The 27471-nt window shown below is 42.4% G+C and overlaps 1 protein-coding gene across 5 annotated transcripts in view; it reads right to left on the reverse strand.

The window, feature by feature from the left end:
- The window catches only part of phkb (phosphorylase kinase, beta), a 106316-nt gene that overhangs the window by 40776 nt on the left and 38069 nt on the right, over window positions 1-27471 (reverse strand). For all 5 annotated transcript variants that reach the window (XM_056411972.1, XM_056411976.1, XM_056411974.1 and 2 more), the window contains 9 exons: window positions 27325-27405; window positions 24166-24281; window positions 19327-19390; window positions 16808-16903; window positions 15251-15448; window positions 8409-8466; window positions 7691-7768; window positions 5821-5979; window positions 5327-5421 (listed from right to left, as the gene is read on the reverse strand). In XM_056411972.1, the coding sequence (XP_056267947.1) occupies window positions 5327-5421; window positions 5821-5979; window positions 7691-7768; window positions 8409-8466; window positions 15251-15448; window positions 16808-16903; window positions 19327-19390; window positions 24166-24281; window positions 27325-27405 (945 nt within the window). The remainder of the gene's footprint in view (window positions 1-5326; window positions 5422-5820; window positions 5980-7690; window positions 7769-8408; window positions 8467-15250; window positions 15449-16807; window positions 16904-19326; window positions 19391-24165; window positions 24282-27324; window positions 27406-27471) is intronic.

The following is a 27471-nucleotide window of genomic DNA, read 5'->3' on the forward strand; positions in this document are numbered from 1 at the left end:
CAACCTCATGTCCTTCTGCATTACCAAAGAAAAATTTCAGCGGTTGGAATTGAATATTCGCAATGCTTTTCTACCTGATTTTACTCGCTCAACACTTTGTGGTTAATTCTCTAGTTACCCCTAGTGACCAGCACATAGCCCGGTCACATTCCTGTAAAACAGTTTTCATTTCCGCTATCGACCATGGGACATTAACAACTATTTCTGCGTTATACTTGCTGTGGAAATACCACAAAAGTCGGAACATCAAGCGCCCCGTGTCTGGGTTCATATATGATCCGTAGTCGCACAGCTCCGCCTCCAGGACGAGTGTCTGGATGAAGCCGCTTCCAGCTCCTTCAGGACCAGCAGTGCCTGGCTGGCCGTGCTGAGTGCTGTTCCCATGTAGCCAGTGTTTTATTTTACCTTGAAATGAATCACAGAGTAAAGGCAGACATCGCCCGACGGAGTTGCCATGTTCATGGCTTCCTCCCAAGTTTCCATCCACAGTTCCTTTTGCGCAAGTGAAAGACATTGATTTTCGCTCGGCGAAAAAGCAAAAAGAGATTATTGACGAGAGTCAATGGAAACGTGCCCACAACCCGATGTATCAACAGAAACAAATGAGAACAGTCGTAACGCTCATACGCCGAGTGAAGCCGAAGTAGATGCATGACAAGTTGAAGTAATAGCCTGTCTTGTTGAGCTGATAAACCCATATTCTGAATCATTAGTCCCACATCCAACAATGAGGCACAGTACCATAATCACAAGGCACACCGCTTTGAACTGAAATCGTGTCTCCTTCAGGCTATAATGGTCATTTCTAAGGGAAGAGCGGCATACAAACAAGCAAAACAATGCCGTGGAGGGACCCCAACATGGCCGCCAGAGTTTGTTGTGGTCACGTGAGTGAATACGCTCTATAGGCTAAGTAATGAAATAGTGTTGATAAGTAGTAGATTTAAAGAATCAAACTAGCACTTACGGCTTAAGTCATTCATGTCAGTAACAGGGCCCCAATAGTCCTACTCAGGGTTGGATTACCGAACGAGCCTACCGGCACCAGGGGCCCATGAGCTCAGGGGGCCCCTAAATCAGAGCCTCTGCGTGAAGTCGCTTTCATTAAGTTTGTATTGATATGATGAGATGACACGATGCGCCATAGCCGGTATATGCGAGGCTTAAGTCATTCATGTCATGGTCATATAATTTGCGTTATGTTGTCTGCTCAGCTCCGGTATCATTGTTCCATACGGACTGTTTTGTTAGCGATGTTTTTAACAAATTGTTTAAAAAAATAATATTTTGTAAACATTTTTTTGTCACTTTTGTTTTGTTTTTTGCGGGGGGGGGGGGCCTTGACACGTCCAGGCCCAGGGGCCCGTTGTTTCTTAATCCGTCCATGCTCATAGTAACACATACATGTTTTGTTTTTGTGATTCACAAAATGGGAAACAAATTACACGCTTGGACAGAAGAAGAAAGGGGAGCGTACACATCAAGCCCTAACTGCATGTGAAGGCCCAGCATGCCCCTGTGCCTTTCTTGCCTGCAGACCAAACACTGGACATCAATGATGCAGAGGTAACACGACAGCTGGTACACACACAAACACACAGACACACAAAGCATTTCTTCACAGAAAAGTATCACAAACAAGTGAATATACGTCCTCCTTTTTCACCTTTTCCCTTTTCTGCTCTCTCTCATTTGTTCCCAGCCCATCTCGAGCCTTTTTGCTGACACAAGATGTGAGCTAAGCATCTGGCTGAGACAGAAGACATGTGAATGAAAGAGATAGAGAAGTAAAGATAAGAAGATAAGAAGAAAAAAGACTAAAACACTCAGAGCCAGGGAGAGATGGTATAAAGTTTAAAGCAATGAGAAATACAAAATAAGTGGGTTGAGGTGGTGTGAGAAGCAGCAGAGGATAGCAGGAAGAAAAAAATAACATGTAACTTGTGTGACCACTTGACCCTGCAAAGCACTCAGCTTAGCACCATCCGAATGAATAAACAACGGAGGGCAAGCAACAGGTACGCTCTGAGACTGAAAGTCTGTCCATTCACAGCATTCACGTCTTTCTGGGAAACAGATTACACCTCACGTCAGCTTTCAGGTGCTACTGCTTGAAAACTTGGTCTGACAGTGAAAGCTGATTTTTCTGAGTTTCAGAATTCTAAAGACAGACAAGGTAAAAAATAACCTGCACACCTGTGTCTGAAAAGATGGCTCCCTTTTAAATAATCGTGAGTGAATGACTTCCATCCCATCAACTCATTTCCTCATCATTTCTTTTAAAGGGCATGCACAGCACTCACTAAAAAATTATCATTTTGTATGTGGTTAACGCAGAAATTCTTGGCTGTAAAAGATAAATACGAATCAACAGCAGGCAGCTTTACGAAACTAAAAACCCACCAGACACGATGTGTTCAACACCAAACAGCAGATGGACACGCACAGCGACGAGCTGGTGAACATAGTGGAGATAATGGATGGACGGTTCTCCAGATATGCCAAGGACACACGGACGGACGGATGGACACAAACGAACGGACTAACGGACTGACACATGGACAGACGTACTGACACACACACAGACACAGGGACACATGGACACACAGACGGGCAGACAGACAGACACATAGACAGACGGACGGATGGACGGACACAGGGACGGCACACGGACAGAGGGACGGACAGACAGAAACACAGATACACGAACAGACAGACAGACACACGGACCTGATGATTGCTAAAAATGTGTTTCTTCTGGACCCCCAGAAACTCGATTCTTGTTTCTTAATGTTGCGGTTAAAAAGCTACAGGCCATAAATAAAGTTTGTTGTTATGACGCCACCGTCAAGCACAATTCCACACATTTCAACACCGCATGTCCCAAACAGTACACCCACCAAGTGTGAGGTAGAGTGAATGGACGGGCAAAGGACAGACAGAAATCCCTTGCTTTATAGTTAGACGTTGGGGTGACAAGCTCCTCCACTACTCGATAGCTGCAATGGAGGCCCCTGGGACCGGCTGTTTGATGCTGTTTGACGGCTGCATGTTCAAATGGTGGGAATGAAATCATGACATTTTCTTTTAGAAATGTAAAACCACATATTTTTACAATAAGTCAGCAGAGCAAAAGAGAAGATGAGAAATGTCTTTACACAGAAGATGAATGTCAACACCTTTCAGGGAAGAAATCAACTATGCTCGCCACTTACAGAGTTGACCTTCCTGGTATTAAAGAATGTTAGCACACCCTAGAGAGTTAAATAATGGCATTTCTTTGTTTCTCTCCGCAAAGTTTTCCTACTGGCTGATATGCTCTGTTTTTCTTCTGGCTTTTTGTTTTTGTTTCTCTCTGTCTTTGTTCTTCCAGCTGATCTTCTTAGTCTGGCGTTCATAACACCTCTCTGGACCTCCCGTCTCTTCTGCACCATTATAACAGACGAGCCACGACAACTAAATTTAACATACAGGGAAAGAATGGGATTTAGCAATCCACACTGTGCAGCAAAGAGAATGAGGCCGTTGTTTATGTATCTCTACCCTTCATCTTTGTGATCCTCAGAGCTGCCGGCTCTCTCAGATATGGATTAAACCTCAGACATGATCTCCATTCAGAGAGGCAAACAGACAGGGTTTAATCCCCGCCTGCAGCACTGGCCCTTGGCATGGCATGGTTTCTGGTGGTTTCTGCTGTTTTGGGCTTGATGAATTGTAAATAAAGGAACAGGGTGCCGCATAAAGGGGATCTATTGGCAGGAATGTAATATAACATTATAACAAGCATGTTTTCTTTAGTTCAAAATTCTGCCGAATATGAGAATTATTTGGTTTCTGTTAGCTTAGAATGAGCCGTTTATATTTACATACAGAGTGTGTCCTGTTCCTACACACTGCACCTTTAAATGTCAGCACACGCCGATAACACAACAAGGTGGTGAGCAGGATGGAGTCGCGCAGGGATGAAGGTGGATTTTAAGTTGTGCGTGCAGGGGTTACTGCACAGATTGGAAGCCTACATACAACGCCGCTGCAGCTACGCCATAGCTGACGTGTGTCTCTTCAAATATGTACCTGCACATTGGAGATAGTGTGGCTACTGTTGACGTATGACTCAGTAATCTCCTTTTCAGTCGCACACATCGAGCAAAGACATCTCCGCTCCGCAGTTCCTAAAGGACAACAGGGATTGTCGACGTGGTCGGTGTGGGGAATAATTCTGAAGCAAGGGGCATGTATTTCATCTATATGTTGGGGTTTGCCATTTGTACCAGGAGGCTAGTACTGCTGTCCATTTCTTTCTTTTATTTGCTGTTCTATTCTTTTTGATTTATAGCACAGCTACTACTGAGAATTCTTGATTCCAATTGGCTGCCAGACGTTCATTAATTTCTTCGGTTGTGATACAGATGTTTGTTTGTCGTTCTAAATTAAATCTCGATCAACTCAAGTGAGGCTACGTGGATGAAGCCAGATGAGAACAATGCATCAAGCTAATTTCAAAGACACTGAGCCTTTCCAGGGATGGAATGCATCACCTCGTCCTCCAGCTCTGTCAGCCCTCCTCCCCCTGGTGGGCTTTTAAAATCACATTCACTCAGGCATCACGCAGGGTTTGGAAGTTAGCTTGTTGCATTGTTCTCATCAGACTTTATCCACGTAGCCTCACTTGAGTTGATCCGTATTTAACAAACAAACATCTGCATCACAGGTGCAGGAATTAAGGAAAACCTGGCAGCAGACTGGAACCATAACAGGGAACCAGGGGACACACATCATCGCTGGAAAAGGCCAGGTGTGTGCATATTGTCAAAACAATGGGTGAGATTTATCCTTCATGCGTGTGAGGTAAAAAAAGAATGAAAAGTACATTTCAATCAGCTAGGATTTAAAAACTCCCAGCTCAATAACAATTGTGGACATACAAATTATCCTTCATGTTATTAACCCTTTTTAAAACTGTAAACAAGTTGTTTACTTGGACTGTATAAATTACAATCATAGAACTTATATTGTGTGTGGGCAGTCCATTCCCTGCCCACTCGTTGCCTCTACAGCATAAAGCACTTAGTGCTACTTGACTTCTAAAACAAAACAACATCCAGTCGATCTTTTTTTTGTACTTGTGTATGTCATTATTATTTCAGGCCAAAAGCACTCAACTGCCCTTATAAGTTATATCAACAAGAATCAGTGCAGCTTGACAACGAGCATGTGAATCCAAAGTTGTCCAACGAATTAATGTGAGTATTCAAGATGATGAGTGGTGAAATAAGTGTTCAACTAGAGCGAGTGATGACAGTCGATCCCCGTTGTTACAGCTCACCTGATTGGAGTATCGCATGCTGACGTTGCGCTGGTCCTTGTGGGGAACGTAGCGGTGGATGGGATCAATGTCTTTAGGGCTGATCAGCTCATCCACTGCGCTCACACACACACACACACACACACACACACACACACACGTTAAAAAATGAACAAAACACATGCCCATATAGAAAAGATTGTAAAATAAAAAATCTATTTCCTGTCATTTAAAGTCAAACTTGCATCCTTGGATTCAAGTCAGGGAAGAATTAAACAATATTTAAAATCATAAGATTGTTATAAATAATGAAATGGATTTTTTTCCTGAATATTTTCTACCATAGCTCACATAACGTAGTGTAATAAATGTCATAAAACATGACTTGATATATTAGTTTTGCATTGCAGTATTTCTTGTAGAGGGATATTAGAATGAACAGAATCAATGTATTGGTTCAGAGCATCACGCCGAAGCTTGCACACACACACACACACACACACACACACACGTACCCAGCAGCTTGGCGATGTTGTAAAGGGCCTGACCACACAAGAAGACCATCCCATCACGGCCAGAGTTGCTAGGGAAACGCTTCTGGCTCCCGTGCTTGTTCTGCTCCGCCTCCACAAAGTCAGCCGGTACGTAGTAGTATTTGGGGATCACAGCATGGCCTGGCATGGGAGAAGAGGACTGTGAGCACTGTGTGTGTCTGTGTGTGTGTGTGTGTGTACTTTATCTAGATACATGTTACATGTGCGTTTGAACGAAAAGCAATATGCACTTCACACCTGCATTTACGGAAAACGTTCTTAAATAAGACACACACGGTACGTAGGAACAATTAATATTTCTAATTTTGAAATACATATTGTACAAAAGAAGAACATCTTCATGTGCGCACACACACACGCACGGGTCAAACATGATTGTGAGCTGTTAAATAGCTGCTTTGATGTCAACAATTTTCTTTTCCAAAAAGTCACTCTGAATTTGTACAGGCTACTAAAAACTGCTCAGATATTTATTATTGACATAAAAAGGATAATTCACTCAGAGATACAGGAACGACATTATTTTTTCAGATCCAGTAGATAATGGGCAGCACTGGCTGCTGAACACAGGCTGTTGAGGGATCATGTCCTAGCAACAGAACTAGCCGGCGTACACTGCCTCCATCTTCTACACCCTGTCCTGAGGACACATTAAAGTTAGCAACAATGAGGACTGCAGGAGCTTTTGTTGAAAATAATAAGAAAAAGACAAAGAGTAGAAAGTAACGCCATATAACTAACACTTAACACTGATGGGAATGTAATTAGTTAGACCAATATACCAAGTATTTGATCATTGGACACACTATATTTCGGTCTTGATGGTGGCACAAGAAGAATAGATGAATTACAATTCATCCCATGTCAGGCTGAATAATGAAGTGAAAATTAATGAATTCAGTCTGAGCATCAGGCTACAGTGGGTCACTTTAAGTGTATAATTATACCTCTCAAGGGACAACTAGTATAGGTGTAGAAACATGCTAGAGGTACCTGTATATGAGACAACCCTAGCTACTCCTTTTACCCCAAAACATACAATTCTTTCTTGAGGGTGTGTTCCAATATGAAACTAACATCAAAGAAACAAGTCAGAGGACAGCACAGCTGTTCAGATGCTGCCCATTCACCACAGTAGAGTGGCATGTCTCCCAGAGCTGCGCCTCGTGTCATTAAAACAATGAGGTCTGGTGAACCTGCAGCAGAACACACAATAGCAGCTTCTGACAGCAGCAAATACAATTTGAGGATTTAGACTTCTTCATGGAGAGAGACAAACGAAAAAACACACACACACACACACACACCATTATTATTCATTACAATCCAGCCATTTGATCACATGAGTTTATTTAATCCATAGAGAACCAGTACAAAGGGCACTGTGGAGTTATCCAGAGCAACATTAGTCAGATCTGCCTCACATCATTATGCTTTCTGCACTACAATTATTCCTGTGCTATTATGAGCGGACCAATAGAAACTCACAGCTCTTGACATCCCTGTCATTTGACTGTCCCCCCACATATTCATGGGTGCAGGTGTATATAAAAGCTAGGCTCTTCACTCGTGTGTTGACTTGATTGCGACGCCCCTTTGAGCCTCGCTCACAGTATGTGGGGTATGAATATGGATGATGTGGTTTAATTTTAAGAGACAATTCTTCATTGCAAATGGTAGAGCGACCACGGACAGAAGCTCCAAAACGAACCATAAAGATATGTCAAATCAGGGAAAGTTGTGTGTGGGTTTCTGCATTTTTTATTTGCCCCCATTAGTCACTGCATTTGTGTGTGTGTGTGTGTGTGTGTATATATATGTGATTGCTCACCCTCATAAGACTGGAAGATGATTGGTTCAAGGAGGTCTTGGTATTCTTTAACCTGAGCACTATTTCCTCTGAACACCCCTGCAACACAAACAAATACACACACACACACACACACACACACACCAATGATACAAATTCAAACTTCATGACGTAACATCAATCAGAATCCTGATCTTTAAACTCCAAATAATCCCCAACAGTCCTCCGCTGTTTTGTGCTCAAGTAATACATGCATCACACAGGTAAAGGTACATGTAAATCATGGTGCTTAAAGGTTAGAAAGGCTCCTCAGGCTCCACTAGGTCCTGGGGGTCTTCAGTTTATTGACACTTCTCGTTGTGAAGTCTTGCCTTTTCAGGAAAAATGATTTATGTTTTTTTTTTGGTGATAGTTAAAAGGTAGTCTCAAAATGAATAACCCCTAAATCAGATTATTCCTTTGTCCTACAAACGTCAGTGGAGAAAGAACCAACAGGAGGGTGATTTAATAATGCTTAAATGCACATTACAGGGTGAAAATATACGTATTTTCTGACCATTTCCTTCAGTTCACGTACAGATTTCACACATCACACATTTAAAAAAAGTGTTTCTAAGTCCTCTAAAAAACATCAAAACAGCAAAATGGTTTCCTGTCACATCCTTCAAGTCTGTCTTCCATCTTCCCAATGACCTGCTTGAGGCATCATAACAGCGACTACGGATAGAACAAGGCTTACCGTCAATCATCATGTAGATGAAAAATATGGGAAATTCGCACTCGATCCCATCAAAAAGCTGGAGAGAGACAGAGAGAGAGGACATTATTGCTTTTCCATTCCAGAAAAGGGAGAGTGAGGCACACAGGGACTTTAAAGTAGCGGACGGCTGAACTTTAGGAGTGCTGAGTATGGAACATACGTAAGGGCACAGGGAATATATATATGAGACGTGATATTGTGGATGATAATTTACAGAAAACACAGGAATAATATTGCTTCCTTGCACGGTCATTTTCTGTCAATCAAAGTTATGCTGGTTGTTTTACGGCTCATTTGAAGGCCTGATATGTCGGAAGGTTTACAATACTGTGACAAACACACAAAGAACACAGAGAGAAGAGTTGGATCTGGAGGTTTACTAAGAAAAAGTGAGAAAAGGGATTAAATATAGTGATTGTGCACCCATAAATTCATGGGGGAGGGGGGGTGGGTAGTTACTGCTTAAATACACAGAGAAAGACGTCAGTAGTAAAATACCAGTACAGTAGCAATCTCCCCATAATAATACAGTTAAACAAATATATACTGATGTTTCCTGGTGAGCTTAGTGGGAAGTTAAATAAGCACATAAGACGCGGAGAAGTGCCTCTTAGTGACATCATGCTTACACCTCTGGTTTGCTTGCAATTCGTCACCACAGCTATAGAACCAAGGCAACAGTGTGTTTTGTCCTGGTTCTGAACAACACCATCAGACCTGCAGGTCTGAGGGTCTCCTCGGTAAGATATTCTCACAAATGGATCATTTGGCTTTTTGAAAAAGCTCTTAAATCTCCAAAAGATAGGCCCTCGGCATATAACTTGCCTCATTTTGAGACTCATCAAACCATTCTCTGACCCCGCATGGAGACATGAACACTTCTCAGAAACACTTTGCAAGTCTCGACTGGTCGATCGATATGAGCGAGTGCACGCGCGAGTGTGCGTGACTGACACTTTAATTGAGACAAATTGTTGGATTATTCTCGTAATCTTACTCAGCCAGAAATCACTTGTGTGTGTGTCGTGTCACATGCTTACCCAAACACACAAACCATCATCTGGTCACAAGTCACTTATCGCGGACACATTTAAGTGAATCACAGCCTTATTAATTCCAATAACTCAATCCAATCTTGTTTCATGCTCGCCGAAGGAAGATCAATACAAATGCAAAGTAGAAAACAACGTGATATCATGCGAAGGCGTTAAAAACCACACCCCACATTTGAGGAATTCCACTTATACACATGGTTTTTGCGTGTCATTTCATGCCACGAGATTGGCGCCAAATTCTGCACACTGGTCGCAGTTATATATAGGCAACAAAACTATGGCAACGGCTGTAGTTATGGTTAGAAAATGAAGCTTGGGCTAAAAATACTGCCATGAACTAAGTAAAATATGAGTGTAAACAGCGTTACTATAAAATAACTATGGAAAACTACAAATGTCCAAAATCCTGACGATCTTTTTGAAATATCGCCACACTGATATGAGGTTAACGTAAGCAACAAGCTGTTTTTAGGCCTTTGCACAAAAAATTGCATCCCCCAACTAAAAAGGCTCTATCTCTGCAACCACTAGGGCTATCTGAACATTTTTTAAATTGTAACATTTTTAACCATTTACATTTTTGTTCAGATGTGTAAATATCAGTGTATATGTTACTGGTTAAGAGTAAATGAAGATGGCACACAGCAAAAATAAAAAAAGTTTCAGGTCCAAATTGAAAAAAAAATCACTTTCAGGATGATTATCTCTTTGGAACGATGCAGTTGAAAGGTTTCCACCTCTCCCAAATCACAGAACAATATGTGAACATTATCTCTGCAAAATGTGACTTTGAAAAAAATGGAGCAGAACAAAGTTAGAGAGGTTTTAGTACAGAGCGTTGCCAGGTCTCCAAAATGGACATTTTGGCACATTTTGTGATTTTAATTTTCTCACGTACCAAACCATATATCTTACTTGTATGTTACTCATGGTGTTCAATATATCCAAATACAGCATTTTCAACTTTTGAAAAAATATATATATATTTTCCCATAAAAAACAAGTACCCACAGCTCTAGCTCAGCGGGGGATGGGTCAATTTCAGAAAAGGACACCTCTTTGGAAACGTCAGAGCCAGTCAAATTGAGCGCTATGAACTAAGACAAGATTGACAGCACTTTGAGCCAATAGAATCCTGAAAGGCATCGCCATGTGTTAAATATAAAATCGGATAGGCTGAAAGTACCTTCCCTACACCTGGTCACATGTTACCTCTGCATGTCCATGCGGAGTTGAATACGGCACAGGGTATAATAGGTACGACATATATCAGTGTGGATTTACCAGGAGAAAATGCCCATAGGGGGGTCTACGGTTTCTAAAATGTAAAGAGATAGCATCACATATGTGTGGGAGCTGCAATCACTGTCATCAAGCAGAGACGACATGTAGGCCTAGAATGTGATTCTTTACATGTTTAATGTCTGAACCCTGTACTTATGCAGGAATGTGTGGCTTCAAACTTTGTATTTCAGCAGAGAGAGGCAATTAGAAGCTATCAGGGGCTGAGAGAGGGATGATGGAGAGCACAAATTTAAAAAAGGTGCATAAAGAGATACAGTAGCAGAGAAGGGTTTATTTCAAGAGAGGGGGAGCCAAGGCAGTCACACAGTGAGGCCTGTGCTTTTTGGCCCGTTAAGGCTGTAAACAAGCAGGGATCCTGGTGCGTTGTGCTCGAGCAGCTCGACTGATTGGTAAAACTGTCTATCACACAGGCTGCTGCTCTCTGTCAATGGTAAGCAGACAGCGAGACAGACGTCTTTCCCTGCTGTGAATTCTCCCTTAAACACTTCCACCTCCATGACAGGAAAAATGGAAATCTTGTGGTGACATTTATTGCATTGTGTGATTTCACCACCTGGCACAGTTTCCTCTGATACAACTTGATTATTAATACTTGCACTATTAGCTGATATGGCAGCAAATCGATTACTGCGAATGTCAGCAGGAGCGATCAGGAGTTTATGCTGTGAAATTGAACTGCCGTTGTCTTCCACAATAAATGTGTCTGGCTGCTGGAAGAACTGATGGCAGGAACGAGCCTGAAGCTACCCAGGCATTAAATAATGCTCGCTAATTCTTACTTTTAGAAACCTCTCGTTCTAATAATAAACTTGCATTCTTTCTCACATCTAGCAGATCTGATCGAATAGATGTCTGAGAAAATGACTTCTCACTTGATTTATTCCCTCAGTAAATATTGTAAATTGTAAGTCTTCTTCAATACAGCATGATAGTATTTTATTAAACGATGGTCCCATCCAGAGTCAAACAGAAGATGTAGCAGGGTATGCTTTAGGACTCTGATTGAAAGGTCACCACTACGGAATCGTCTGTGTTGTCGTCTTACAACTTTAACCCTTTCACGGTGTGTTTTCAGTTTGTGAAGGTTAATACGGACTGAGAGATTGATTTACCAATGTTCATTTTGAGGGTGAAGTATAATTTAAAAAATGTTTTAAAGCTGATTTCACTGTGTTTTTTTGTTCAGTTTTTAGCATCAAGCATCCACCTTTATGCAAATAAATAAACAGGAAAAAGCAATCTAATTTTCAAAAAAGGGATATTGTTTTAAACTTTTTTTTGAGCGACATAAGCAGCTGTGAGAGTCTGATGTGTCCTGCAAAAGTGCAGTGCATTCAATAACAGGTCACTGCCGGCCACAAGGCCTCCAGATCACAGCGGAACTGTATTTTATGTGTTCGGCTACTTAATAAATAAAAACAAATCTAAAGCAATGTCCTTTGTAAATTATTCCCCAGTATTTTCTTTGTCAAGGAAACATGTTACCTTCACACAACATGTTGAAGATGCATTCACACAAGAGCTAGAGCAGGCGTTATTGTCAGGTGGGAAATGATGAGACCTCTTGAATGAGACCAAATAGAAACTCTCCCCAGCCACCTCTCCGAGCTCATTAATTCTGCGGGAGGTTAGTTCAGCAGCTAGTGATGATTTGTTTAGCGTTAGAAGTCTCGCTTCTGATTCACTCATTGTACACTCACTGGGTTCTCAAGTGAATGCGCTGCTATTTCGACGAGATCACACGGGGGGATTCAGAAAAGGATAATTAACTCACTGCCATTCACATTCATATATACACGGTATATATATATATATATATTAGTGCTGTGAAAAATAACGCGTTAACTCAGTTAATTCAATTACAGGTTTAACTAGTTATTTTTTTTAACGCATTTAACGCATGCGCAGAATGAGCTTCCAATCCGTCTGTTGTTGGTCGTCGGGACGAAAAAAAGTCACTTGCAAAATGAGCTTCCAAGACACCACTTCAATCTGAACTCTGTCCGCTCTCATGCAGACGGTCTGTTCATCGGTAATGATCCTTCCGCAGGTTCACCTACGGAAACCTTGTTACGACTTTTACTTCCTGTAGATCAGGGGTCTCAACACGTCGATCGCGACCTGCCAGTCGATCGCGCGTAGTGTTGGTAGATCGCATGACATTAAAAAGATTGGCCCGCCCCCTGACATGTTCTCTATAGCACGTCTTTGTTCTTTTATTAAACTAAACGTCTGTTGTTGATCGTATCTCCACAGCAGCATGTCATTTCTGTCTCTTCGCGTTGCGTTAACACTTATCGATCTCCGTCTCGCGCCACAGAGCTCCGTGCGCGCGCATCGGGACCGAGCAAAAAAAAAGTCACTTGTCAATCTGTGCCCGTGTCCGGGCCGGTGAGGTTTCAGCTTTGCAGCAGTGTCCCCGCCGTCCCTTTCATCACGGCCCAGTTCATGAAGAAAACCCACACAGTCAGTTTGCCTCAGCAGCTGCTAGAGGAAGACTAGAGGCCTTTAGATTGTATCATGGTGGAGTTAATGGTTGACAAACAAGAGAAAGATGTTCTGTTTAACCCTCCTGTTACCTTTACATTTACTAACATATTTTACCCTCGGGGTCAATTTGACCCCAGCAATTACAACCTCCAGAAAATTATTAGAATTAATATTGCTTCCCAAGTTTAAGTGTGAGGTACTTTATGTTTGTTTGTTGACTACCTAAATAGCCCTTTAAATAAATAAAAAAGTTGATATTTCTTATATGTTTGACACAGTGAAAAACAGCCTGGGGTCAAATTGACCCCAAAGAACACCGACATTAAACATTGAATGGGGTCAAATTGACCCGAAAGGTAACAGGAGGGTTAAACATTCTGTTTAGGATGAAGATGTATTAATGTTCCATATGGAAGAAAACTGCTAAATAACTGCTGAGTTGCAGCACCATTGTATAGAAGAATGTATCAATGTATATATCCGTCTGTTGTCATAAATCTCTATGTTCTCACAACATATACCGAGAATATCGGTAATATGTGATTAATCATGATTAATCCACAAAAACCTGTGATTAACTCGATTAAATTTTTTTATGGTTTCACAGCCCTAATATATATATATATATTGTTTAAATGCATATGCATACCCACTGTCAGACTCATTCACATGCACACACACTATATATATGGATCTCAGATTGAGGATTAAAACACTTGAAATGGGAGAGGCTAAGTCCCAGACAGATTTCTGAGCATTATCATACAAGGGAAATACCTTTACAGGCTTAAACACTTCAAAAACCTTTCAAATGTCACACTCAAGCACTTTCAAGTTTAACTTTTTCAGGTTTTACACATTGCCTGCTCTCTCTCTTCCTACGCAATAACAAGTGGTAGCCTGAAATAACCTTGAGGTGCATTTTTAAACATTATATTGTTCTTTAAATCTTCGGATTGGGAAACATTGGAATCTAAGTATGCATGCATTACATGTCTTTTAGCTATAATCATGTTACATTCATACACTGTAGATCAGATACAGGGAGCAATTGACTTGCTCAAGGACACATCGAATAGGGTGGGGATTGAACCGCCATCCCCCTGATTGAAAGATGGACTGACCCACAGTCGCATGCAGTATTTTTAGTCCCCATGAAGTAAAGGTTTTGTCACAGTGGACAACAATATTTCAAAGTTGGTGGTAAAGCAGCTCATTCTCTGCAATTGAAGGACATACTGCGTCCTTTCTTCTCCAGTGGGGTTCCTCAGGGATATATCCTGGATCCTTTACTGTTTGTTATCTATCAATCTCTTTGAGACATTATCCACAGATGTAATATTTATTTCAACTGCTGTGCTAATGGCAGGCAGCTAGAAATTGGGTGAATGAGTGACATTTTGTGTTTGTGTCTGTCTAATATGATATGATAAAATCATCTCCCCGGCCTATTGTTAAAAATTAAGATTTTTGCTTATGATTGGTTTGAAATATTTGCGGCCGCACGGTGGTGTAGTGGCTAGCACTGTCGCCTCACAGCAAGAGGGCTGTGAGTTCAATTCCCGGTCGGGGCGGTCCTTCTGTGTGGAGTTTGCATGTTCTCCCCATGGCAGCGTGGGTTCCCTCCGGGTTCTCCGGCTTCCTCCCACAGTCCAAAGACATGCTGCAGGTTAATTGATCTCTAAATTGCCCATAGGTGTGAATGTGAGAGTGAATGGTTGTATGTCTCTATATGTGCCCTCGATGGACTGGCGGCCTGTCCAGGGTGTCCCCTGCCTTCGCCCTATGTCAGCTGGGATTGGATCCAGCGCCCCCGCGACCCTAATGAGGATGAAGCGGTATTGATGATGGATGGATGGATGAAATATTTGCCAGAAGATGAAGATAATAAAAGAGAAATCTGTGAGATAAAGCTTGGATAAATAGAAAGAAAAATTATCATATCCTTTTAGGTTTCCCACCAACACCCACCTTCATTTCAGCCGGTTTGTAGAAGCGGCGATCCTTGTCTTCGTTGGCGGTGCGGTAGCCATCACGGAGGAAGCGCTTGAAGCCGTATTTGCCCCGCAGCTTGCGGACAATCTTGTCCAGTGTCTGACTGTAGAGGGCATCGTCATCGACTGCAAAGGCAGGATAGCTGATGGTTGGAAGCAAGGCTGCATCTGTGTTCTGCAGGTTGAACACAAACACCTGGAGTGAAATACTGTTCCACAGTGTTTTCATTTGTATTCATTTTATTTACAGTGAGAGTTACTAAAGACCATAGAGTCATAATATCTATGCAAATAATGATATGTGTTCTAAATACTAGATAGGCTGTTTATGCCTTCATCAGGTTGAGAGGGAATTCTTCTGGTTATGAACAAAACTCAACAGCAGCTTTATCTCCTATCAAGGACTGTTTGGACGAGAACAATTGTTAGAAATGCATATTGTTATTAGGTGTGACAGACCATGATGACTGAGTATCAAATTATCTCATCTTATGTTTGGTTTGGTTTACTCTATTAAGCAGTACAAATTAAAGCTATTAGGCTCGAGCCTCGCATGCAAACAGCTATGAATATGCACGTTTAATTAATAGACAGCAGAGCTTCCATAAATAAAAGGCTTGCTTTCTCTGTGAACTCAATCAGCTCCGAGACTAGATTCCCGAGCTAAATGTAGTCCACTGTTTGATGCTTCCATTATGTTTTGCGTTGTAATCTTTTTTAACTTCACAAATTTACATGGTCACATCCTCAGCCGCCGCAGGCAAAATGGGATTTTAGCTTGCAGAACACATTCAGTGCAGGTATTGAGATGAATATTGAATTCCAATCTTTTGCCATAGTGTCCACGATACTCAATTGATATTTATAATTTGGTTCGCTTGAGATTATCCTGTCGGTCTCTCGCTCCCTACTGCACTCCATCCTTTCAACTTTTTAACGGTTATCTCATGCAGCTATATTGCCCCTCTCGTCGTCTAATTACACTCATTTCCTCGCACGCTGACTGCGATCTCAGCTCAGCGAGTTCAGCACACACAGGGAGAGATGTGATCGCGTGAGTGACTGCAAGCGGCGGAGCGTGGAGAAGGGAATGGCCTTTTCTCTACGTTACCACCTGGTTGTTATTTTCTCGCCCCGCTCCTTGCTTTTCAACCTCACCTCCCCATAACTCTGCAGCCTCCTCTCACTTTCCCAATTTCTTATCAAATATGAACCATCAACGTCCCAGTTACAGTCAGCGTCATGACTGCATCAGGGGAATATTGTAATACAGACATCCACTCGCATACCGATGTGCGTATGTAGTTTGTTTTGATGTGGACAATTATACTTTTACATTATTGGCACATGTGTGGCAGGAATCTATTTCAGTCTTTGACCGGTAGAGATTACGCACACAGCTGAGTTAAAAGAAAGAAGCAACAGGTGGCAACAACTACCTACTCCTGAGCCACTAAATGCATTGAAGTAGTATCCTGTGCTTCATTGGTAGGTTATCAGTCGTTGGGTTTAGTCGTTGCATGTGCGGACTCACATGTGAGCGAGACTCTCGGGGCAGTAAGGAGGACAGGGTCTGCCTGTTCCTGTTGTGGGCGTCCAGATCCACAAATATCACCGACCACGAGCAGCCCTGCAGAGCAAAACACATCGGAGAGAGCATCACAGTCACAGCTGTTCACCCAGAACAGGTACTCTAGCAGCACACGTAAACAATACAGAAAGATGGTGAACAATTCCTCCATTATTCATCCCCCACACCCAAAAAGAAAAAAAGGCTGAAATGATTTAGGGCCCCCTCAATCACACCTCCACACATAAAAACAAACTCTTTTGCTGTAAAACCAGGCGGATATATTTGGGTTGGAAATGTTTTTGAAGTACAGTGTGGGAGTGCTTGAACAACGGTGAGTCGAGAGTCACCCGATCACTTCAAAAGGTCCCATGTACGAAACAGAAGTGCCGCTACTACAATGCAGTCTGTCCAACTAGTGCACTTAAACACCTCTGGGCGAGAGAGGAGGGGCAGTTTTTATGTTTTTACCAGTTCACTTCATCCACCCACCGGCAGAGCTTACGTAAAACCAACTGAGCCACTCCTGCAACCTGCTAAGCAGTTTCTAATGTAAGTTGAATACATTATGGATGAACATTGCCAGAGTCTACTTTTCTTTCCTCTTAAAAAAAAGATGTAGCTTTTAGTCAAATCAGCAAGCTTTCCTGTCGCAATTTACATCGTGCAGTGTATTGCTGGCCACCGATGGAGGCAGCTGTGTGACCAGTTCAGTTCCCTCTCAGAAACCTTCTCTGGTGTTAGAGTAGCGCGTGTAAGACAACCAAACATGTACGATGAGTCATTTGGCCATCGGTGAGTGCTGCTGTGAAAGGGCTGTCCTTTGGGGGCTAACATTGTACTTTTAACAAAACTGATCATTCCAAACTATATTTTTAAATGCATATAATTTTTTAGTTTGCTGCTTTTTTCTTAGTTGCTTTAGGCCGGACAACAAATACCACACAAGATAATTGTATATATTGGATTTTTGACTTTTCTCCACGCCCGAGCAGCTTAAGATTTTATGAACTTAATAATACCATGAAATAAGATTCAATATTTCACATTGACAACAGTTTAACATTTTGTAAAAACATTGTGTTTTTATATCCTTTCATCATTATACTTTTTTCTTCTTCTTCCAATATCCCACAATCCCACGAACATCGTCCCTAAGGGGTTAGCCCACGTCCCTCTATAATGAACATCTGACCGTATAATACGAGTCGATTGAAGGACACCATAATCTATGCAGGATCCCCATCAATGTCACTGCTATTATTGCGGGTTGCTAATAAACGTTGACAGGATGTAGATTGTTTAATAACCCTTTCAAAGTCCATAATGCACATCGCTTTCTGTGCATTGATGTGCTTGACTCAAATCCAAAGATTTATGTCAGCACAGAAAAGTAACCTCTTTTCACCAAGCACAGAGGAAACCCCCCAAAGGAAACGATTGCTGGATTGACATAGGTGTGTGTCCGCTCCACCACTTCCCTGCTCTTGACGGTGTGAATTAGGTGACAATTCCGAGATAGGAAAGTAGAAGCAGTTAGGATGTGATTGTCCAGCCGTGTGTACACAGCTCTGTGGATTTAATGACTGGCTTTAAAGTGGAAGGATCCTTTTCTGGGCCAGATACATTTTATCTGCGGAGTTACATTTGTTAAACCGAGAAACTGCGATATTTTTTCATCGTTTGTGCGACTCGGAGGGATTGTGAAATAAATCAAATGAATCAAAAGTTCACCAAACTGAGGGCACTGTGTCTCCATTCATCTAGCACAAAGGCTAAGTGTGACACACCCACAAGAGTCTGCAGCCGGTGTAAAATGTGGCCGCGGAGTCCAGACCGTACTGGATGTTCCAGTTAAAGGGGTTGGGGGAGTTACATCTGGCATTGGACGGATGAGAGCCAGCTGGGAAATCAAGATGGATAGAGATCATTAATAGGCAACTGGATGGCTTGTAGCACTTCCATTCCCATAGAAAGACAAGAGGCTGGATGAGACACTCATACCCACCCAGCATGGGTCATACATCAGCTTCCTCTATAAATTGATTTTTTTCCAACAGGCTTAGCTTGATGACAAAATCCATTTCCAAGCACAGTTAACCCTGTTTCATTTTGTCGCTGATCAGGAAAGAAAAAACTGTAATATACACTCATCCCGACAGCTCACATGCGTTGATCTGAAGAATATTTCGATGCAGTACATGGCCGGAGAAGTGGTGAGTACAGAAGGTGAAACGATAGCAAGGCGTGCTACAGTAAGTGCAGGGATTCCTTTTCCAATCCATTAGTCGATGTAATGAATGTCCCCGTTTTTCTTCCCACCGCACGGGCAAGGAATACAAGAGACATGTCCACTAATGGACATTGTAAGGGAGATTCCAGGGACAAGCATCACCTGTGGCCATTGATCAAAGTCTGCTGAGCAACACTCAAACACAAGATGAATCTCCTGATGGGCGAACACGGGAAAGTTATTCAAATACCTGGTTTCCAAACAGGTTGAATCCATTGATGGCCTCCAGAGCAGCTTTGGCCAAGCCCACAGAGCTGCAGGAAAGGAGAATCACATGACACACGATGAGTTCACTGGCATTGATGCACCAGAGCAGGGGTCCCCAAACTTTTTCTAAGGAGGCCCATATATTTTTTATGTTCTGCTGGCTGCCAGCGGGGGGGGGGTGCTAGTGAGAATGTGCTCACCTGTGCTGCGGTATGTGTGGGTTGTTGCGTTGCGACAGCAAAACATGTTCAAAAGTGTAAAGTCCCGCTCAAGGCAACCAGTTGTTCCATTCCCCTTCTCCCAAACTGTTCCCATGAAAACAAAAAGACTTAATGGATCAATATAATAATTACTATATAAATTACTTCTGGTGGCGAGCGCACAGGCGCAGCCGCCAGCGTCTTTTGTCTTTTGAGGGCAGTCTCCTTGAACGTGGTCAGCTACATCTTTTATGAGCGATCTTTTATTTTATTTTTAAATTTATTTATTCTTCATCCGTGGCTGTGATGCTCACTTATACAATGATAAGGAATAGTGAACATGGATATGAACGGAAGATCTCCAGCAATATGTGACTAATGTTTGTGACTAATCTGGTGAGAATGAGCCATGAGACAGATGATGAACGACGATGACTTAGAAGAACAACGCACGCAGAAACCAGTAGCAAACCAGTTGTTAGGAATCCACACCAGGATATGATCTTGCCAGAGGTGAAAAGATCAGAGAGGGTATCTGGAGAGAGAAGAAGAGAAAGAGAAAGAGAGAAGAGAGAAGAAGAGAGAAGAGAGCCCAGGAGTTAGGCTCAGTGCATTAAAAGGGAAAGTACTTTGCGGTCGCGACGCGTCTGGTCTGACGCTTTGAACACGAGACGAGTTTGTCCGCGGAAATACACTCACACATTATCACACCTTTCCCACCTCCCAATAACCATGTTCCCACGCTGTGGACGTGCCGAGAAGCGACACGCCCCATCAAAGATAAATTATCACGAGTGTCACCACCCCATTTTCCGCGCATCACTCCAATCTCAATGGCATTGGGCGCGGCAGCAAAATAATAAAAAAACTGCACCAGAGGGTCGATGTTGGAGAACACATGGGCTGAGCGATAGGGCCCAGACACTTCACAAGTCATTACATATCTTGACACCGGTATGGTTCACTTAATAGCACGTGTCCTGGTAATTTAATAAAAATATAATCTGCTTGAAATAACCACATCGTTGTGTATACTCCATGGTTTTTACAAAAGTTCCAAGTATTTTCTCATTACCTTCACATTGAAAATGCGGAAGGTTATGTTTTGATCGCCGTGTATTTATTTATTAATTTATTTGTATGCGTGTTACTCGCAGAACTCAAAAAGTATTAAACCGAATCGCATGAAATTTGGTGGGATGATTGGTTATTATCCGGGGACCATTTGATTAGATTTTGGGATCGATCGGGTCAAAGGTCAAGGTCACGAAAAGGTCAACATCTTCTTTTTACCATAGCACGGTAAATATCCAATTGGCATGCAACTAATGCCAAAATGTTCATAATTCAATGCCCAATCTTGTGATATGCGAAGGTATGCGCTCTACCGAGTGCCCATTCTAGTTCTATTAAGAACTTGAATGCAAAACGAACATAACCATTTCAAGTCAAATATAGAGAAGAAATTCTGAAAGAAAATAGTTTTATTAACTACATTGAGGTATTCCCATAAACAGAACCCTGACATACATTTTTTTCTTGTTAAAATCCATTTTGACGACATAATTGTATGTTATGACATCTCGATATGATTCCATTGAAAGATGATACATTATCAGACTGAATTAATCGGCCAGCCCCCCCAAAAATATCACTTTCTATTTGTTGCATACAAAAAATGTAGTTATCTAATAATAAACCATACTTCAGTCGTCAGAATCCCAAAAGAAAGCATTCTGAATAGCACTTGAATCTTAAACTGCTCTCTGTTAGGACTCAACAGAGCCGAAGGGACCTGAGATTATGGTCTGCTGTAGATAATGGGTCCTATTAATGAAAACCTTGTCCTGTATTTCACACTGGCTGGCTGCTGTGATTGCAATGCAGAGCAAACACGCACCTACTCCCCCGTCGTTCCGTTTTGCCTTTCTGTCAACTTTCCCCTTGAAAAGAAAAAAGGAGGAGAAAAAAATGTGCACCGGGAACTTGGCGATGACTGGCGGAAGCTCTGCTGACATGACGAAACGCATTCATTACCATTAGTGAAGCCTGAATCGATAACGCAGAGGATGGCTGGCTCATACAGCCTGGAACGCAGCTCTGCTAAGACTAGTAATGAGGCCAGTTCTGGTCAGCGGCAACTCACCCGGAGGCAGAGGAGACACCATGCTTTTTTTGGGGGGGTGGACAGGCCCAAATCACTTTTCGTTGACAGTTGGGAATAAAGATTTTGCCTCATGAAAATGTTGCAGCAGACTGTAAGTCTGTGAACACGCACTGCAGACTGCACAGGATCATTCTGCGACTCCTGCACTAAATGCGTTGACACCCAGCAGCTCATATCTCAGTTGAGGTCATCGGGGGCTAATTGCTTTTATACGAGCCCCTCGCATCGATGTAAGATCACCTTGTCTTGTGACCAAAGAAACGTTGGTCACGTGATGACAATCGACTCATCTTGACGGCCGCTGAGCAAACTGCAGCCAGCAATGAGCACCAGAAAAGCGAGTAAAATGATTTTGATCTTGAAGTTTTCTTTTTTAATTCCTCTGTCAAACTTAAATGATGAAAATCTGCATTAATTGTATCACTTGCCTGTTTAGACACTAAACAGATACAAATTATCATACATTTGGACCCATGTTTCATCTGTTGAATGACAGTATATATTATGCATCTACTTATATTATATATAGTATAGATTGAAAACAATTCTTTCATGCTACTTTTAGCGAAGATACACACAGTGGGATAAAGGAGACTTGGTTATGATACTCAAGTTGATTCTTAGTTTACCGTGGAGGAGAGCGAGAAAAGTTTCTTTTCACGAATTCAAGGTAATGGGTGAATTTCTTTAAGTCCTTCAAACTAGATTCTGTCCCCTCTAACAGAAAGGCCACACAATTTATAATGCAGTAATAGTTGAACTGAATCTGTGCTTAAGTTGTTTCAAACCCGTCAACATCGTGAGTCATAATTTACCAATCGAATGACTAAAAAAATTAACCAAGGGGAGCCTCTGGAGATTCGGGGGCTTTAGGTAATGGATAAACCACGAATGACTGGCTATAAAATACAATCACCCATATCTGGGCGTGATGATAAACACGAGGCAGAGGAACCACTTGGACAAACGAACACATCCTCTCCTGTTCATCTCCACAGTGTGATTGTTCGCACAGATCTTGTTTACGCAGAGCCATTTTGATTCTGCCCCTGCCACAGTTCATGCATGCAGCACGTTAATTGGTATTGCACAACCACACGTATTAGCCGGCTCACCAATTGTTGAAATCCCAAGCATGACCTCGAGGGTAGGAAATACAAGCAGTAAGAGACACATGGCTTCTTCACTACATTGAATGTGTAATAAAAACTAAAAACAAATGGGCTTCTCAGAGATAAGATGGCAGAAATTGAGCATCTTGATCAAGATTTTATATTTGACATTTCATTGGCAAATATGGTTTAAAACTGACACACTGAGCCCACACACTTCATATCCGATAATTTTTAAAGATTTTTTCAGAGGAAAACATATTTTCAATAATTCCTGCTGTTCCTATTGTAAAGAGGATGTTTTTACTCCTACTACCCGTTGGGCTAATTGTCTAATAGGGGCAGGAAGAAGGATGACAAGTAGCATACAACTTTAATATACAATGTTTTCTTTTTCAGTTGTAAGTTCATATATATTTATTTGCTCTGTATTTAACCAGCATGATCTTGCAAGACCGAGGTCTCCATTACGAAAGTAATGGCCAAACCAACAGCAGGTCTTAATTAATATAACCTCCAGTTAAGATGTGGCTCACTGGGATTCACAATTCTCATGACTTGTGCTTCAAAGCACAATTCTTCTCTGCTGACAATGTCAACAGTTATAAAAACACAAATGTGTGATGGAAAAGCTTAAATTAATGTCAGAGTTCCACAGAAGTACAATATAAACAAACAGAAGAGCGACCCCTCCTCCCAGCCCTCTGCTGTGTCCTGTGTGGCCCCTGAACACAAGCCTGCTGGACCAATATCTCATCCATCAGCTGCGCTTGAAGGCCAGAGGACCACAGCACTATCACTGCCTGCAGCACAGCGCTCTCCCCCCCCACCCCCCACCGCTGCCAATACTGCAGACAGTCCTGCATTTAGTAGTCCACTGCTCTTCTACTGCTGACTGTTTCTTTCAGTTTATTTTTTCCCAGAAAGGTTTTGACCCCCCTTGTGAAGCGCTGTGAACACACACCCACACACTCTGCACCGACATGAACAACAGAATCCAACAAAAAGCTAAATGTACAGCAGTGAAATCTATATTGTTAATCTATTTTTGCTACGGTGTACTTCTCAGAGGAACATGGGAGGAAATAAAACCTTTGGGTCAGTCGAGCTCCTTGTGTTTTGTCTTTTGATGTCGGTACATACATTTGATTGATGTTAAACCACGCTGGCTCTGGCGATACAAAGAATAATTGGTAAAGTGCTGTACAAATCAGACCAGTGTTTAAAAGAGACTGGATGTCAGCAGTTCCACTTGGTAACAACCTGCAAATGCTCTCAGTCGAACGCCACTTTGTGCATTAATTATGCACGACCTGTGTGTGCCGTATCGCTTCTGGACTGACCTGGAATGCAGCTCGGTGCTGCCGTTGTTGTATTTGCTGCCTCTCTCCCACATGCCGTAGTCAGGCACCCTGTAGGCTCTTTCCACGCAGTACACCAGGTTCTGGATGAAGGACACCTGTACACAGAAAACACGTCAAACACAGGAAGACACACACATTCCCAGTGTCTTTAGTGTCCGGGGACACACGTACGGATCTGGGGCCAGAGGACACGTTTCCATATTGAGACACGTGATCATCTCTGCTGCAGCTACACGTGCACTCATAGCCTCGCTCTCACTTACATACAGAAACAGTAATGAGCGACCTCTGGTATGGATCTGGGGTGAGGTGGGAAACTCTTCCGCTCATTATAGGGGTTAGAATAGTGGACAAGAAACCCGATTCCTCATCAACGCTTAAGGTCAAACTGTCCCTGCAGCCACAGACGATGTGCAAAGTGAGGCAGCGCGTGAGCTCCCAGCATCGCTGGCTTGTCTCCTGGCCCATGATGCAACACTCAATGGACACGTATCAAAGCATACATTTATAGCACACATTTTACTATCAGCGTATTGCCCTTTCATCACAGACTCTAAAAACCCATCCGCAGCGTCCTTGATGTAATCACAAACACAAAACGGTGGCCTTGTGGTTATAAGTCGTAATTAGGAGCACCGGCTGTGGAGCAAGCCCCGGTGTCCATGAGAGACGTGTCAAAATCAATAGGCACGTCCAAAAGAATAAACTAAAAGGGAGAGACATACAAAGTGGGATGACTTAAAGGCCTTGAATCATTAAAACGAGTGTGTGTATGTGTGTGTGTGTGTGTGTGTGTGTGCACGCCTGCATGTGAGTGCATGCGTGTTTGTGTGCGTGCTTGACTGATGGGAGATTTAATCTACAATGACAAAGTTGGGCGGGGGAAGGCAGAGCATAAGAGAGAGAGAGAGAGAGAGAGAGAGAGGGAGAGATACGCAGATACAACCTGTGTAGGACTTAACTAGGCCAGTGTCTGAAGGAGGGCTGGGAGCGAGGCAGTCGATGCTGGGAGAGAAAGGTTCGCTGCTTCTCTTATTTGGGCTTTTATGAGTGGAGTGATTAACGAGGGGGACTTTTTAGTATCTTAATGGTATCTTAATGAATGTTGCTGCCCAACGGCCAAACAAGCCTCTCCTGCTCTCTGCCACCAGACGACAGTCCTTGCCAGATATACTTTTGTATTATTATTATTTTTTGGGTGGTGGTGGGGGTTTGCACTCATGGAAACTATTGCAGAAGCATACTACACATACTGTAGTATGATTTTTGACACAGTGAGGAAAGAAATGCGTACACATGTATTATGTGTGTGTGTGTGTGTGTGTGTGTTGGGGGGCAATACTCAGGCTGAGGTACACACTAGGCTAATGAGACGCTTCCTTTCATGCTGCATGAGACTGGAAATGGCATCTGGAAGGAGGTCGATAGTGCATCTTCTCAGAGGACACACAGCAGCCTTTCCTATACCACCTACGTCAAGGAAAAAATACTGCAATGCAGCTTCCAGCTCGGTCAAGTAAACGCCAATGGACTTCACAATCTGTGAGAGCTCACAACAAAACAAATACATGACGGCGTAACTGGTGTGATTGGTCCAAATTAAACCCTTTTCAAACTGCGGCCAGTGGGAACACAGGGTCCTTTTGCCCACTATGTCTGATGTTAGTTAATAGAAGAAGGGGCAGGGTGCAGAATTAGCACTTTGAATTATGCAACCTAATAAGCAGACAGAACAGTCCTCGTAATAACAGTAGCGTTCTCAATTTGTTTGCCATCGGGAGACATGAAAAAATATGAGAAGTTATTAGGGAGTTCTTTTTTCTGTAAACAAAGTGAAGACTGCACGCACTAATTGGTTAGTAGCAAAATGTTTTACCATGTCTTTACTTTCTTAAAATAAGCCCAATCTAGTGAACAAATGGATTTCTTTACCAGCGGCACAAATGTCCCCGCTCCGTGGCGGTAAGTAAAGCTGTGAATGAGCAGACTGTAAAAACTAACAGAATTAATGAAGTTCCAACTGCTCCTCGGGGCCGCACAATAAACCGTACAGTGTGTTAACTTAACGACCAAGTTGCCCGGTTGTTTTATTAAGAGACAAACATGAAGAAGGCAAAAACTGACCCCGGAGAGATCCATCAAACTCTGCATTCAGAGCTTTTCAGTTATCGTCTGGGTTGGTGCTCTGCCAAATACAACGTTACCAGGTTCGATTCCCAGGAGGACATTTAGGCCTCCACAATGAAATCATCTAAACGTTTTCCTGTTGAAAGTCAATTGAGCGGCTCAGCGGAAAAACATAAATGTGAGCGGAGCAATAAAAGTGAGCTACTGTCCCCCGATCCTGCATTTGTGTCGGCTCCAAGATATCTGCTGGGGATTTAGAGCACATCTAACCAACTTCACAAATCCATTGCTCTTTACTTTACAGCATCTGTATGGATTTTGAGAAGGAAGCATTACCAAATTTAAGACTCATGAATCTCATTGGGGCCCAAAGTTTGTTTTGGAATCCATTTTTAGGTACAAGTTTCACACAGGGAATGTTCACCTGTAAGCACGCAGACTCACGAAGAGCAAACATTTTTCTTGTAAATGTCAGAATGCAGTTTAGCGATGCTTCAAAATGTGTTGGGTGTAAGCTTGGAGCTCTGTGTCGCTGCATTTAATACTGGCCATTAATTATTGCTAAAAATTAAGTACAGCTGATGAGAGCTCATGAACTTAAGTATTAAAGTAAGAAATTAAAATGGTGACATGCTGATGGCAGATCAGCAAAGCCAGCCACCCTTATTGGACCGTGATTGTCGTCATGACAACCCCTTACAATGGTTATACGATGAAAATGGTGGACACGAGCGTGGACTAGCATGACTAAAAGGCCCTTGATTCAAGTGAAGAAAATAATGATGTCGGTGGTAAGTTGAACCTGTTTTCACTCTCATGAGGACGTTTAAGATTTAAATTAATTATTGACAGCAGCATTCTGTTCAGTGTGCGATAATCGTCACAAGAGATACTAAAAACAGTTTGGGACTCGAGATGGACACTGATTGCTGCGAGTAGATTAGCCCTAGAATAACACGGACCGGCGTCTCGCATCGATTGGCTCGGCAGTCATTTCAGCGCCTTGTTTACCTCATCGGTGTTGAAAATGATTTGCAGACCAGAGCAGATCATCTCCACCAGGTACAGCAGGAACAGGGAAACAGCATCGATCTGCAGCAATGACGGAGGGAAGGACAGAGTGGATGAGATACCATGAAAACATTTTTTTTTTTTTAT

Source organism: Pseudoliparis swirei, chromosome 4 (assembly GCF_029220125.1).
Source record: "Pseudoliparis swirei isolate HS2019 ecotype Mariana Trench chromosome 4, NWPU_hadal_v1, whole genome shotgun sequence".
Taxonomy (NCBI): Eukaryota; Metazoa; Chordata; class Actinopteri; order Perciformes; family Liparidae; genus Pseudoliparis; species Pseudoliparis swirei.